General features: G+C 40.6%; 3 protein-coding genes across 6 annotated transcripts in view; 1 reads left to right on the top strand and 2 right to left on the bottom strand.

The window, feature by feature from the left end:
* Positions 1-728: 728 nt before the first annotated feature.
* Positions 729-4,792, bottom strand: dimt1l (DIM1 dimethyladenosine transferase 1-like (S. cerevisiae)). The gene is made up of 12 exons (XM_007559294.2): positions 4,580-4,792; positions 3,730-3,803; positions 2,834-2,920; positions 2,248-2,309; positions 2,049-2,142; positions 1,920-1,969; positions 1,720-1,843; positions 1,537-1,629; positions 1,386-1,450; positions 1,241-1,304; positions 1,042-1,148; positions 729-932 (listed from the first exon to the last, which is right to left on the bottom strand). The coding sequence occupies exons 1-12, from the start codon at positions 4,635-4,637 to the stop codon at positions 890-892; spliced, it is 921 nt and encodes a 306-aa protein (XP_007559356.1). The 5' UTR covers positions 4,638-4,792; the 3' UTR covers positions 729-889.
* A 50-nt stretch (positions 4,793-4,842) lies between these two features.
* On the bottom strand, positions 4,843-10,197 carry cenph (centromere protein H). Of its 4 annotated transcripts, XM_007559292.2 has the most exons (11): positions 7,452-9,797; positions 6,651-6,760; positions 6,415-6,555; positions 6,281-6,336; positions 6,159-6,204; positions 5,992-6,060; positions 5,857-5,913; positions 5,696-5,759; positions 5,554-5,605; positions 5,095-5,255; positions 4,843-5,006 (listed from the first exon to the last, which is right to left on the bottom strand). In XM_007559292.2, exons 3-11 carry the CDS (start codon positions 6,519-6,521, stop codon positions 4,914-4,916), a joined length of 705 nt encoding a protein of 234 aa, XP_007559354.1. In that variant the 5' UTR covers positions 6,522-6,555; positions 6,651-6,760; positions 7,452-9,797; the 3' UTR covers positions 4,843-4,913. The 4 variants fall into 4 exon arrangements, with proteins under 4 accessions (XP_007559354.1, XP_016530376.1, XP_016530377.1 ...); XM_016674890.1 differs by lacking the exons at positions 6,651-6,760; positions 7,452-9,797 and adding an exon at positions 10,118-10,197; XM_016674891.1 differs by lacking the exon at positions 6,651-6,760 and having other exon boundaries at positions 6,415-6,521; positions 7,452-9,799.
* The window catches only part of LOC103142958 (junction-mediating and -regulatory protein-like), a 15,187-nt gene continuing 13,793 nt past the window's right edge, over positions 10,181-11,574 (top strand). The window contains exon 1 of the mRNA XM_007559290.2: positions 10,181-11,529. Within this exon, the coding sequence (XP_007559352.1) occupies positions 10,762-11,529 (768 nt within the window). The 5' untranslated portion in view covers positions 10,181-10,761. The remainder of the gene's footprint in view (positions 11,530-11,574) is intronic.

Raw genomic sequence — 11,574 nt, 5'->3', positions numbered from 1 at the left:
CTTGTTTTCTAATTTAGGCAACTATTTACTAGGTGTCAATGTGGCTCAGTCTGAGAGCAATCTTTCAATTTGAAGGTTGTAGGTTTGATTCCTGCTCCCCCTCAATGGTACTCCTGAGCAAGGCACTTACAGCCCAGAGTTGCTTCCCAATCTGCATATGAATGCGTGGGTTTGACTGGGTGAAAGTAGCTGCAGTCTGAAGCACTTTAAAACCTGCTCTGCAGAAATATCTGCCACAAATTCACAATTAACTTTTATTTATACTTTAAAATGGTCAAAATATCGACTTGAAATCTCCAGAAATGTGTCCACGAAATATTTTTGAATAATAATCTGAGCCTAATTTTTTTTGTTCTTGAATGACTGATAAAAGGGGATAAAACCGTTTTCTACCTTGGTTCTAATTTTTGGTATTTTAACATAAAAAAATTAAAATTTTCTTATTGTACTTTCACTTTTCTATAAAATCAAACTTCAGACTTTGAGAACCTGTGTGTGTTTGATCCTCATCTTTCTTTAAAATAATACAACTTCTTGTACATAATTTCTGGGAGCATAAAAAAACTGGTTTGATTAAAAAACGATGGATGCAGATTTTATTTTAAAAACTTCACAATGAGGAAAATGAGGAAGGTGATGTATGTGGTTTCCATAACCCTCTACGAATTGCAGTCAGCTAACCACACTCACACCTCTTTTAAAATGAGGACAAAAAAAAGGAACCAATACATCCTTATACACGATTTTAATGGTGCTCAATATGAGCTGTTTGACCACATTATGTTTTTATGCAAACATTCACAGTTCTATGGCAAATCCATCTCTCATCTAGGAGAGGTCAGATCAGTCTGACTGTTTCCATCTCCATTCATAGTTCTGTCTCAGCTCTTCATGAAAAGTGGATTCCTGCAGAGTTGAATGCATGCAGCAGCCTGAGGATAAAAAAAACAAAAAAAAAAAACAAAAACAGAATTTAAAGATGAATCTTGGATTGTGTACTCAAAAGAACAGTCCAGTACAGATTTGGATCATGCAGCTTACACCATGAAGTCATCGATATCCATGGACCTGGCCCTCTTCTCGTTGAAATCCGCCTCCTGCAGAACACTCTCGATCTTCTTGCTGATGCTGAAGTCAGCTGGGACTTCCTGTTAAGATGGAGGGAAGAGTTTTGAACCGGGTAAATTAATGAAACCAGATATCTTTACTGTTTTTTTTTTTGTTTTGTTTTTTTACTCACCATGTTGTGTAACGAGCAGTGGATCCTGTAGTTCTTCTCTAGCAGCTGTTCCACTGCGGTAGACCTGGTAAATGAAAACACCTGTTAGATCCTCCGCTAAGGGAAACCAGCTCAAGTTTTCTGCTTAACGCGGGTTGTCGCTCACTTAAAAGCTGCACTGAGGGTTTTGTTCTTCCGTACGAAGGCGATTCTCACCAGACCGTCCCACTCCTGTTGCATTCAGAAGAAACGGTTGCATTTATGACCGAATGTTTGTTTTTGTTCTTAAGGACCAACCAGAGGCAGTAGGAGCTCACCTGGAAATTAACAGGAGGAGGAGGATTTTTCGGCTCAATCCTGACGACACTCGACTCAACTTTTGGCGGAGGACGGAAGTTATTTTTCCCCACCTGGGGAGGATCGACAGAGATTCTTCCAAATTTGCGTACATTGAATAATTGAAAAGCGTCGCCGTTGATCTGAAGAGTTCCCTAGCCAACCTTCATGAGGTGATCCACACGCGCCAGCAGCTGTGTGTTGATGGACAGCCTGCAGTACAGCTTGTCTCCAGGCTGGGCAACCAGTCGCATCGCAAACTCTCTCTGGAACATCAGAACAGCACATCTGCACAAAACAACACGAAGAAGAACCTTAACACTAGACAGCTGCATCTCAGCTGGAAGCTTCCAGTCATCCTGACCTGAAGAACGGCCGGTGAAGCAGCAGCTTGAAGACGAACGGAGAAGAAATCTGCACAAGCCAGTAGCAAAAGTTAGACTGGGATAAGAATGAGGAAATCTGGATCATAAGCAGGAAATAAAGTACTGACCTGATAAGGCAAGTTAGCGACACAAACATCGAAGAAAGGAAGATCTGTCTTTAAGACGTCGCCGACTAATATCTGAAGTTTGTTCTGCAAGGGCCTGTCGAAAGAAACAAAGCTTCACTTTGTCTCGTAATGGTCATGAATCTGACGATTTCTACTCTACACAGAGCAGACTTCAGCACAGACTGCTGTCCTCACTCACGTGCATTGCACTCTTTTCTGGAGTTCAGCCACCAGCCTGCAGTCCAACTCACAGGCCACCACCTGCACAAGGAGGAAACCAGAGTAGGAATTTTATGGGCATGATGTTATAAACACAGAATCGCAACATAAAACCTTCAGCATGTCGGTCAAATCCGTTGAGTGCATAGCTAACAGTTCCACTATTGACAGCTTCCCACCTGAGCTCTCCTTAAAGGTTTAAAACATGTTGTGAAATACATTGGATGATGAACGGAAAAGTATTATGCGAGATGTTTTCTGAACTAACTCTTTGCTAAACTTTTTCACAACTCTCTACCTGACCCGTCTGCTGTGTTCCTCGGCCTTCTTGATGTCGTTTGTTCACTAAAACTCACCAACAAAACCTCAGAGGCCTTCACAGAACAGCTGGATTTATGCTGAGGCTAGATATAGTTTTTTAAGAAGAATATACAGACAGTCTGGAATCTGTATTGACAGCAAAAGCTTTACAGAACTAAAACAAAAAACATACTTTTAGTTGTGTATACGGCACATTACACATTCTCCATCCGTATGGAGAGGGAAAAAACTCTAGAGATGCTCACCTTCTTTGCTTTTTCCAGCAGTTTTACCGTCATGTTACCCGTACCGGGTCCAACCTCCAGAACCACATCCGTTGGCCTGAGAGCAGCCTGGACAATAAGTTACATCATAAATCACCTCCAATCAATTACAAAAGAAGCATGTTTCTGAAGCCAGTTGAGCAGATCCATTTGCTTTAGGCTCAAACATTGCTATAGGGACACACTGGTACTAATGCTAGTCGCTGTCAAAATCAGAATAATCTCATAGTTGAGTAATGTACAGGCATGTATGTCTAAAAAATAATTCAAATAGTGTGAAAATTTTCAAAGGTTTTCTGGCAAACGGTTACATTGACTGTGGACTTCAGAAAACACAGTGGACAAACACCGGGAGAAGATGCGGCACCCCTAACCATCGCCGACCACGGAAACATCACACTGGATTTCAACCATCATTATGTCCCTTTCAACACTTCCTCCAGACGACAGCCTTTATTTTCATCTAAACATGAGACTTTGGACGACTGAACAATTGTCCAGTTCTATTTCTTTTTAGCCCAAGTAAGAAACTAGTTGCAAATTCGTTGTGCATAGCAGTCTGTGCCTTAGCAAAGATCCCTTAAACTCTTGAATGGATTTAAAGCTTCTTTAGGTCAGTCGTTTTTGACCAGGTGAAGTCAGACAAAGGGGGACATCAAGGAAATCATAAACTGACTTTCAATATGTCCTAATATACCTGAATTCACACAAGTATGCTTTTATAAGTCAGTTTTTAATATCCTTTGTCAGCCTAAGTTCTGCCTTCAATATTCAGATTTAGACAGACGTGTGGCTTCAATTCATTTTGCTCAGCAGCTGAAACACCCAACAGTAGAAGTGTGTGCTTTCCTTCCACCAGGCTGCTGCGACACTCATACCTTCTCAATTATCCCATTGACGATCAACGGATTCTTCAAGATGTGCTGACCAATGCCAGTGTTGAACATGATCCCTGCAACAGACACCAAATATTTCTCATGAAGAACTCATCTGTCACACCAGGGTGTTTACACTTTTACTGACTCAAATTTTCAGAGGTCCCAGTCAGTTTTAGGGTGATGGATGGATGGATGGATGGATGGATGGATGGATATAAGGATGCACAGACCGACAGGTGAATGAAGGGAAGGACAGACTGTCCTTTGGATAAATGGGCAGATGGATGATGTGTGGATATAGAGATTGATATAAGGACGGATAGACTATTACACATACAGATGGACAGAAAAATAAACGGAGCCAAGGATGTACAGGTGGACAGATTAAAGTTAGTATAATAGAAGGACACACTTGGAGAATGTAGGACAAAATAAGAGATGCTCAAACATCCGTGTGTACCCGGTTTGAACAATTTAACTTCTGTACCTTAGACATTTATTAGATTGTTAGTAGAGAACTCTGAGCTTTAAAACTGTCAAATGACATAAACTTCAGCTCCGGATTAGATGTGACAGAGTGTCCTCACAACATGACTGAACCCCTAAACGAAGAACTCGGCATCCCTTAAAAAATTAGGCAACATTTTAGTTAGTTTTGGCATCTATTATGATCATGTAAATATCACAATTAAAATCCTAGAAAGGAAACAACATGCCACATGTTGGTGTCCTCCAATAAAGTGACACAGATCTGTCCGCATCGACATAACCTCTCTGTTGCCTCAACAGCTGGCAGACCAATGTTTGCTAACATGCTAAAGCTAACAAGCTACTGCTCGGACAAACCTACCTTGGCTTTTAACATCTTGGTGCTGCCTGCTCTTCTTCTCCGCTTTGACCTTTGGCATTTCCTTCTTTAATTTTATTTAAAGAGCTTTAAAAATAAAATGTTTCTTGTTAATCCAAATTTCTAAATACTGACTAAATTTAAACTACACTCAGGCCACACGTGTCTTCCTTTCTTCTTCGACAGAATGGCTAAAAGTCCCGAAGCTCCTTGCTGCCCTCTAGTGGGAGCTCGTGTACACTGTTTAAAAAATAAGGAAGCCAAACGGGGTTTAATACAATTTTTATTAAATAACACAATACTAAAAACATATAACGGAGATAAATTAATGTTTGCTCTAGTCAGAGATAGGAAAGTCCTCCAGCGTCATTACAATTTCACGAAGGTTTGGCTCATCCAGCCAGTTAACTTTACACGCCAACAGGATGCCCTGAGGAGAGAAAGAAACAGATTTATAAACTAGATGTTAATGTTACTAATGAGCTGTTCAGATATTCTTTTTAGTGTGTGTAACTTACCCTGAGGACATTCTGTGCCATTATGGCCATCTTCTTATAAATCTCCAGGTTTTCTTGGCCTTTCTCCAGCACCGCTTTGTACTTTTCTGAGTCTGGATGCTCTTTGTTGGACAATAACTCCTGCGTCTCTTTCATTTTCTCATGCGTGAGTCGTTTAATCTCTACACACACAAATATAATTTAAAGTAAGCTATCAGCAACACAAATAAAACCTGCCAGAGAACTCCTGACAATTTTCTTTTCTCAGACTCAAATCTCTATTTTGGTAAAATCTTAAGTCACTGGTCATGATGCAAAACTTCAAATGAACCTCTTACGCAGGTATAATGCTGTAAATAACTGAACCTGTGAAAAACCACAGTTTGTAAAGATGGACGGCCAGATGGATAAACATAAGAATAAACAGAAGCTTGAGTAAATTAATAAATGATGAATGAATAAATGGATGCCACAACATACCCAGTCTCTCCTTCTGCATTTCTGTAATTTCATCTTGAAGATTTCTGGTCTCCTATTGAAAAGCATGAAAAACTGAGGTATGAAATTCACTTTTTCAAGAAGTCTTCTTTGCCACACAACTATGACACAAGCCAAAACTTACCATCTGGAGCTGTTTTATCTGCGAACACAGAGCCATGCAGCGAGCACTAACAGCCTTCAGGTCCCTAAGAAAAGCAGATGTTTGTTACAAACAAAAACATCTGGGGGGGAGGGGAGGGGAGTGAAACAGTAGCGATTCTGTCAAGTTACGAAGGTACTTACGTTGCATCCGGATCCGTCTGCTTCATTTTTTCTCCTATAGCATTCCACATCTGTATTCTGAGGAACAAAACGAAGACAAATCACCATCAGAGGTTTGCTACAATTTAAAGCTGAACGCTGGAAGGTTAGTCTCACCTGTGCAGAGCCAGGCTGCTGTTGAAATGGACCGTCTTCACACGTTCAAGCTCCGAGATGCAGTCTGGCCTGAAATGTCGGCAGTTTTTAGTTTCCTCCTAACGTTGCATCTGATTTAACTTCTAGACAAAAATAAAAGAGGATTTTTTTTTTTTTCAAATACTCACAGCTCTCTTTCTGCCTGAGATGTGCTGCAGGGCCGCTTACTTTTTCCTAAGTTTCAAATCAGCTCTTTGTGAACTTGACAGCATAGCAATTCAGTAACACAGAAAAATGTCTCGTTGTATACCTGCGTTGAGCTGCACAGTCATCTCAAAACACTGGTTCGCCATCTGCTGCTTGATTCTGAAATTATTTGAAAAAGATCAGCAAGGTTTGAATTGAGCAAAATGTTGAAATATTAGGTAAGAAGAGGATACGAACCTCAGCATGTCTGCTGGTGAGGTGTCTTCCTGTGCTGGGTAATCCTCAGCAGCTGGACCCTCATTCTGGCCCACAGTCTCCACCATCTGATCTAAGCTGTTGTCCATGTGCGAGACGTCAAACCAGCACCAACCCCAAAGACTGATTAAAAAATTAATTAAAAAAATCACCTGGATTTAAATCAGAGAATAGATTTCAAATCCATCTCTAGTAGAATCTGCTAGTAAACTACAAACCAGGTTGTGATTTTTAGTAGGATAATGATGCAAATGCTGCGGGCAAATCTGTCAATGCAGGAACGTTTTTCCCAACACAAACCTCAACCATGGCCAACTCAGTCTGTACACTGCAAAACATTTGAGCCGCATTTAGTTGAGTCTACTGTCTTCCACTCTTTAAGTCACATAAATTTAGCGAGTTTTAGATTTTGAACCTAAATGTGTGAGTTTATGAAAGATAAACTTGTAGTAGTGAGTTGTGTTAACTTTCATTAGTTTTGTCAAACCTCCAAGCGTTGAATAAACTAGAGTTTTTAGGTTGGCACTTCAAAAAGTTGAAAGAACAATAAAAGGAGTGGGAACTATTTACCAGTGTGCTTAGCAGGATGTTTTTATATCCTGTGTTGCACCGTGAGATTGAAATACGTTACGTTGATATGACTCTTGTGTGTATTAAGGTATATTTTAATGCCATTGAGTTTGCAAAGCTTGAGGATAATGTCCTGTTCCTGTTTATTTGCAAAGAACTAATAAAAATCTTTAAAAATTGTCCTGTTCACACTAAATGTTTACAGCGTACAGAAAGCTTATCTACAAAATCTATATTACACACAATTTACCACTGGTTAAAAATTAGGGTTGGAGCTGCGTATGTTACGAATATCCTTTAAATAAAACAGACTAGTGCATCATGAAATGTTTGCATGTAACAATTCTCGAGAAATTTTCTGTCAGACATAAAAAAAAAAAGGGGGAACTATTCCCTGATATCTGAATATGACACGATTAACTATTGTTATTTTATCTTAAATATCTCACCTTAACTTTACAAGTATCCCGAGTTGACGTTTATAACAGTGCAAATCTCACTTCAGCTTCATAATATGCCAAGCTATTATATTACAACTTCGGAATTAATAAGGTTTTACTGAAGTTATTTTAAGAATTTAATTACATAAAATTAAAAAACGGCTTGAAGCGAATGCTTGCTAGCTATGAATAATAGTTTGTCTTAGTTACTAACAAATCTTTGTCCGTCATAAATTCACAGTTAATGCATCGCAGATTCTGTTTGCCTGATGGCCCCTTCAAGGTCCGTCGGACGTATGAAAAATTCAACACTTTAACTATATCCTCCAACCATTTCTGCCCTAGTTTTTAGTCGGTGTTTATGATTGTAACATCATTCGTTTTATTTGCAATAATGCAAAAAATTTCACAGGTCTCCTTTTTCATATTTGTTACTTAATTCTAAAATTTCCGTGTTTACTTAAAGCAGCTTGCTGTTTGAATCCCGCCAGGAAGTGAGTGTTGTTTTGTTTGCTTTCTGATAAGTCTCGAGCAAATCTTACAGCGCCCTCTCCAGGACAGAGTACAGATTTCCTCATCTCCACATTCAAAACACTTCATCAGACCTTAGCTTACATAACCCATTATAATAACCCTCTTCGTGTTTAACACGGAAAGAGATGTCTAACAGCTGAGTGGTGAATCCAAGTAAACACTTGAACGTGTTTAAGTTTGGAATCCCTGCATCCCAAACCCACAGCCCTGCACCCGCTTCATACGAGAAGCGAATGCAACATTTTCGTGTCCCACTTTGTCTGAAACTGCCAGCACCTGCTCCACAGAGGTATTTGACTGTGGCACCACTCTCATTCCCTGTCCCAGCAACAGGGACGGTGTCCCTAAGGACATCATCCCTGCAGAGAAAAACACGACCAGTAACAAACAAACACTATCATTTAAGTCAAACCACCAAAAATACCAATCTCTTATAACAATTTAAACATTATAAGGAACATAAATAAGAAAAAGTAGATGTAAAAGAAAAAAAAAACAGTTTTATCTCTCAGTCCACTCACCACACACATGCAAAAGAAAGATTCAAAGAAAAAGAAAGCCTTTAAATGTAAACCACACTGTTTAGATAAAAAAAAATGAAAATGGAGGATCATTTGTCCCTCCACTTCACACTAATACATCTCTTTGTATTAGTCTATCACATAAGACATCACTAAAATATATAGAGGTTTGAAACCGGAACATGACAAAATGTAAAAGATGAAGAAGAGAAAATACAAAGCATAAAACAATATCAGAATTAAAGGCTAGAGAGATAAGAACACATGTTGTAAAATTAACCCATATCCAACTACTTTTTTTTTTTGGACAAAGAAACATTTTTATATAGTTCAAAGAAATGATTTTAACATGATCACATAAAATAGCTGCACCAGTAGTACTGTTGCCTTGCAGCAAGAAGGCTCTAGGTTCAATTCCCACCCTGGGGTCTTTCTATATGGAGTTTGCATGTTCTCCCTGTGCATGTGTGGGTTCTGCCCTGTCCATCTCTATGTTGCCCTGCGATGGACTGGCAACCTGTCCAGGATGATCCCACCTCTCGCCCGTTGATAGCTGGAAATAGGCACCAGTGCCCCTCCCAGCCCCAATGAGATAAAGGTGTAAAAAAGTAGATAGATATGTGAAATATGCATCCGCTTTTTTTGCATTGTGTAACAATATCTTTAAAATGTTACAAAAAGTTGCAACTTCATCACTTTTTTAATGCTGAGTAATGGAGTTACTACAGATTGAACTCTTGGCTGTAGAAAACTGAAACAAATATACAGGAAAGCTACACCGTTTAAAAGGTTTGACATATAAAGATCGCTCTAGTCTCTGCTGAAGGTTTTAGAGAATTACTGTCTGTTGGTGTTGCTACTTTGTTTATTGTTACCGGCGCTTCCTCAGATGTTAAAAATACACGCTGATTCAGGAGGAGTGCATGCTGCAGTGACTCGATACAAAACTTGATGGAAAACTTCTTAGCCTTTTCAACAAAAAGCTGAATTGACTTCATATTTTAAAAGTTGAGATTAAAGTGGATTGTCTGTGATTGAATTTGTGCACGATTAGGTTGAACTGACTATATATGTCTGCAGATTAATAGAGTTTAAAGGCTTTTAAATAAATTTAGTTATCTTTTCTTAAATATCTCTAAGTCATTGCATGCATTTTTCAGATATTTTAGTTCATGAGAACTTCATGCTCTCAGTATTATTAATATTAGTATTTGATGTTACAGTAATAAAGTCTAAGGGGCAATTCTTGTTACCTTAACAAGAATACAGAAAAAGAGAAAGTTTAACAAATGATAAGCAACTTTATTAACATAAATTATTATTTTTATATATATATATATTATTTCTTTGGAGAGTCACTGAAGAACTCTCACTTAATGTTTTATGACTCAGTGTTGTTCCGACCCCAGTTAGGGAATATGATCCTCAAATCCAATACAGGACGTCAGAGCGTCTACGTGCACTGGATACGTCGAGATTCCATTGTTGCGTTCAAATGCTTCCTAAAGAAGCCGTCTTTAATTTTAAGACGTATACTGTCACTCAGATTTTTTTTAACTATAGCAACATATACAGAACAGGTGTATTTCTGATTAAAAAAAACGACAGAAAATCACTAACTTCTGGCTTGGTATTGTATGTGAACGAGCATTTTTTTTACGTCAGTCCTCCATTTCTGAGAGCACTTTAATGCAGCATCATTCTGTGCAAATAATGAGGAATAACTCGGACTTGCTGTCAGTTTGGAGAAGATGCTGGCCTTTCTGACAACGCAGTTTGACAAACGCATTCATCCTACTCATGCATGTCCTCGGCGTGGTGTTTTTGAACGATGTGCCCTTCTGCTTTAGCTCTCCGCTGGTGCTTTATGATAAGAAGGAGGGTCTGGAGCCGAGGGATTGAGGATAACGGGACGCAGCTCGGAGGCTGCGGCGGCTCTAACGTTGGACTGGTGGTAAACACAAATACACTGCCGCCTGTTGTTGCCGTGTGTCCGTGTATGGAGCTAAAAACAAGGCTAGCGGCTGCAGGAGGCTGAAATAGACAGGAAGACATCCGAGTTAGAGGCAGGTGGGCCAGAGATGGGAAATGACACCGCACTGCTCCAAATCCATCCGCCCAAACGAAGGAGGGTAGCCCCGCAGGAAAATAAGTACCCCCGGAGAGAAACGGTTAATTTTGTTTCAACATTGTAATGCTCTCCGTCTAACTGCGCTCCGGGTTTTCCGCAGTTTCTGGAAGTCTGTTTTAATTACTTGGCATAAATGTCCTTCACTATGGAGGATAATTTAGAGTCGGGATGGGTAGCAGTCCGCCCCAATGCGTTTGAGGAAAAGGAGAAGCACAAATTTGTTTTTATCGTCGCCTGGAATGAGGTGGAGGGGAAATTTGCCATTACGTGTCACGATAGGACGGTTCAGAGGAGAAGCTTCGGCAGGGACCCTCTGGCGGAACTGACCAGCCTGGATGGGGACAAAACAAGATGGCCTGAAAGTCCCACCAGGGATAAAGTGTCTCGGAGTCCAAGTAAAGGATGCAACCCTAAAACCAAGTCCGTCACAGCGACTAAACCGAGTCCAGTCAAGATTCCGACGGATGCGGAGATACTGGGAGAGGACGAGCTGTCCTCTTCATTGGACTCCCTGGAGCTGGAGGAGCTGGACAGCCTGAGCAGAGAGGACTGCAGCTGGGCAGGACTCTTCTCCTTCCAGGACCTGCGGGCGATCCACCTGCAGCTCTGCTCCGTGAACTCCGTCCTGGAGCCCTGCCTGCCGCTGTTTCCGGAGGAGCCAGCCGGGATGTGGACGGTCCTGTTCGGCCCGCCGGGGGTGTCGGAGACCGAAATGGACGAGCTGTGCCACGGCTTACAGGTGTACCTCGGCCATGCGCTCGATACGTGCGGATGGAAGATCCTGTCGCAGGTTCTGTTCACGGAGAACGACGACCCAGATGAGTACTATGAGAGTCTGAGTGAGCTGAGGCAGTCCGGATATGAAGAGGCTGTCAACCGGGCAACGAAACATCTGCAGGAGGTGAAAAAGTGTTTTTACAAGTTTTACTGTATGTGACAGTAAAAG

Source organism: Poecilia formosa, unplaced genomic scaffold (assembly GCF_000485575.1).
Source record: "Poecilia formosa unplaced genomic scaffold, Poecilia_formosa-5.1.2 Scaffold103, whole genome shotgun sequence".
NCBI classification, from domain to species: Eukaryota; Metazoa; Chordata; class Actinopteri; order Cyprinodontiformes; family Poeciliidae; genus Poecilia; species Poecilia formosa.
This window is presented reverse-complemented; position numbering and strand designations above follow the sequence as displayed.

What these genes read in the sequence shown, in the direction of transcription:
- dimt1l (XM_007559294.2), bottom strand. Translation starts at nt 4,637, where the DNA reads ATGCCAAAGGTCAAAGCGGAGAAGAAGAGCAGGCAGCACCAAGATGTT. An exon ending in TGCTGGAAAAAGCAAAGAAG is followed by an intron (nt 2,310 to 2,833) that starts GTGAGCATCTCT and finishes CTCCTTGTGCAG; the next exon opens with GTGGTGGCCTGTGAGTTGGA. An exon ending in GATATCGATGACTTCATGGT is followed by an intron (nt 933 to 1,041) that starts GTAAGCTGCATG and finishes TTTTATCCTCAG; the next exon opens with GCTGCTGCATGCATTCAACT.
- cenph (XM_016674890.1), bottom strand. Translation starts at nt 6,521, where the DNA reads ATGGACAACAGCTTAGATCAGATGGTGGAGACTGTGGGCCAGAATGAG. An exon ending in AGCAGCCTGGCTCTGCACAG is followed by an intron (nt 5,914 to 5,991) that starts GTGAGACTAACC and finishes TTTGTTCCTCAG; the next exon opens with AATACAGATGTGGAATGCTA. An exon ending in TGGCACAGAATGTCCTCAGG is followed by an intron (nt 5,007 to 5,094) that starts GTAAGTTACACA and finishes TTCTCTCCTCAG; the next exon opens with GGCATCCTGTTGGCGTGTAA.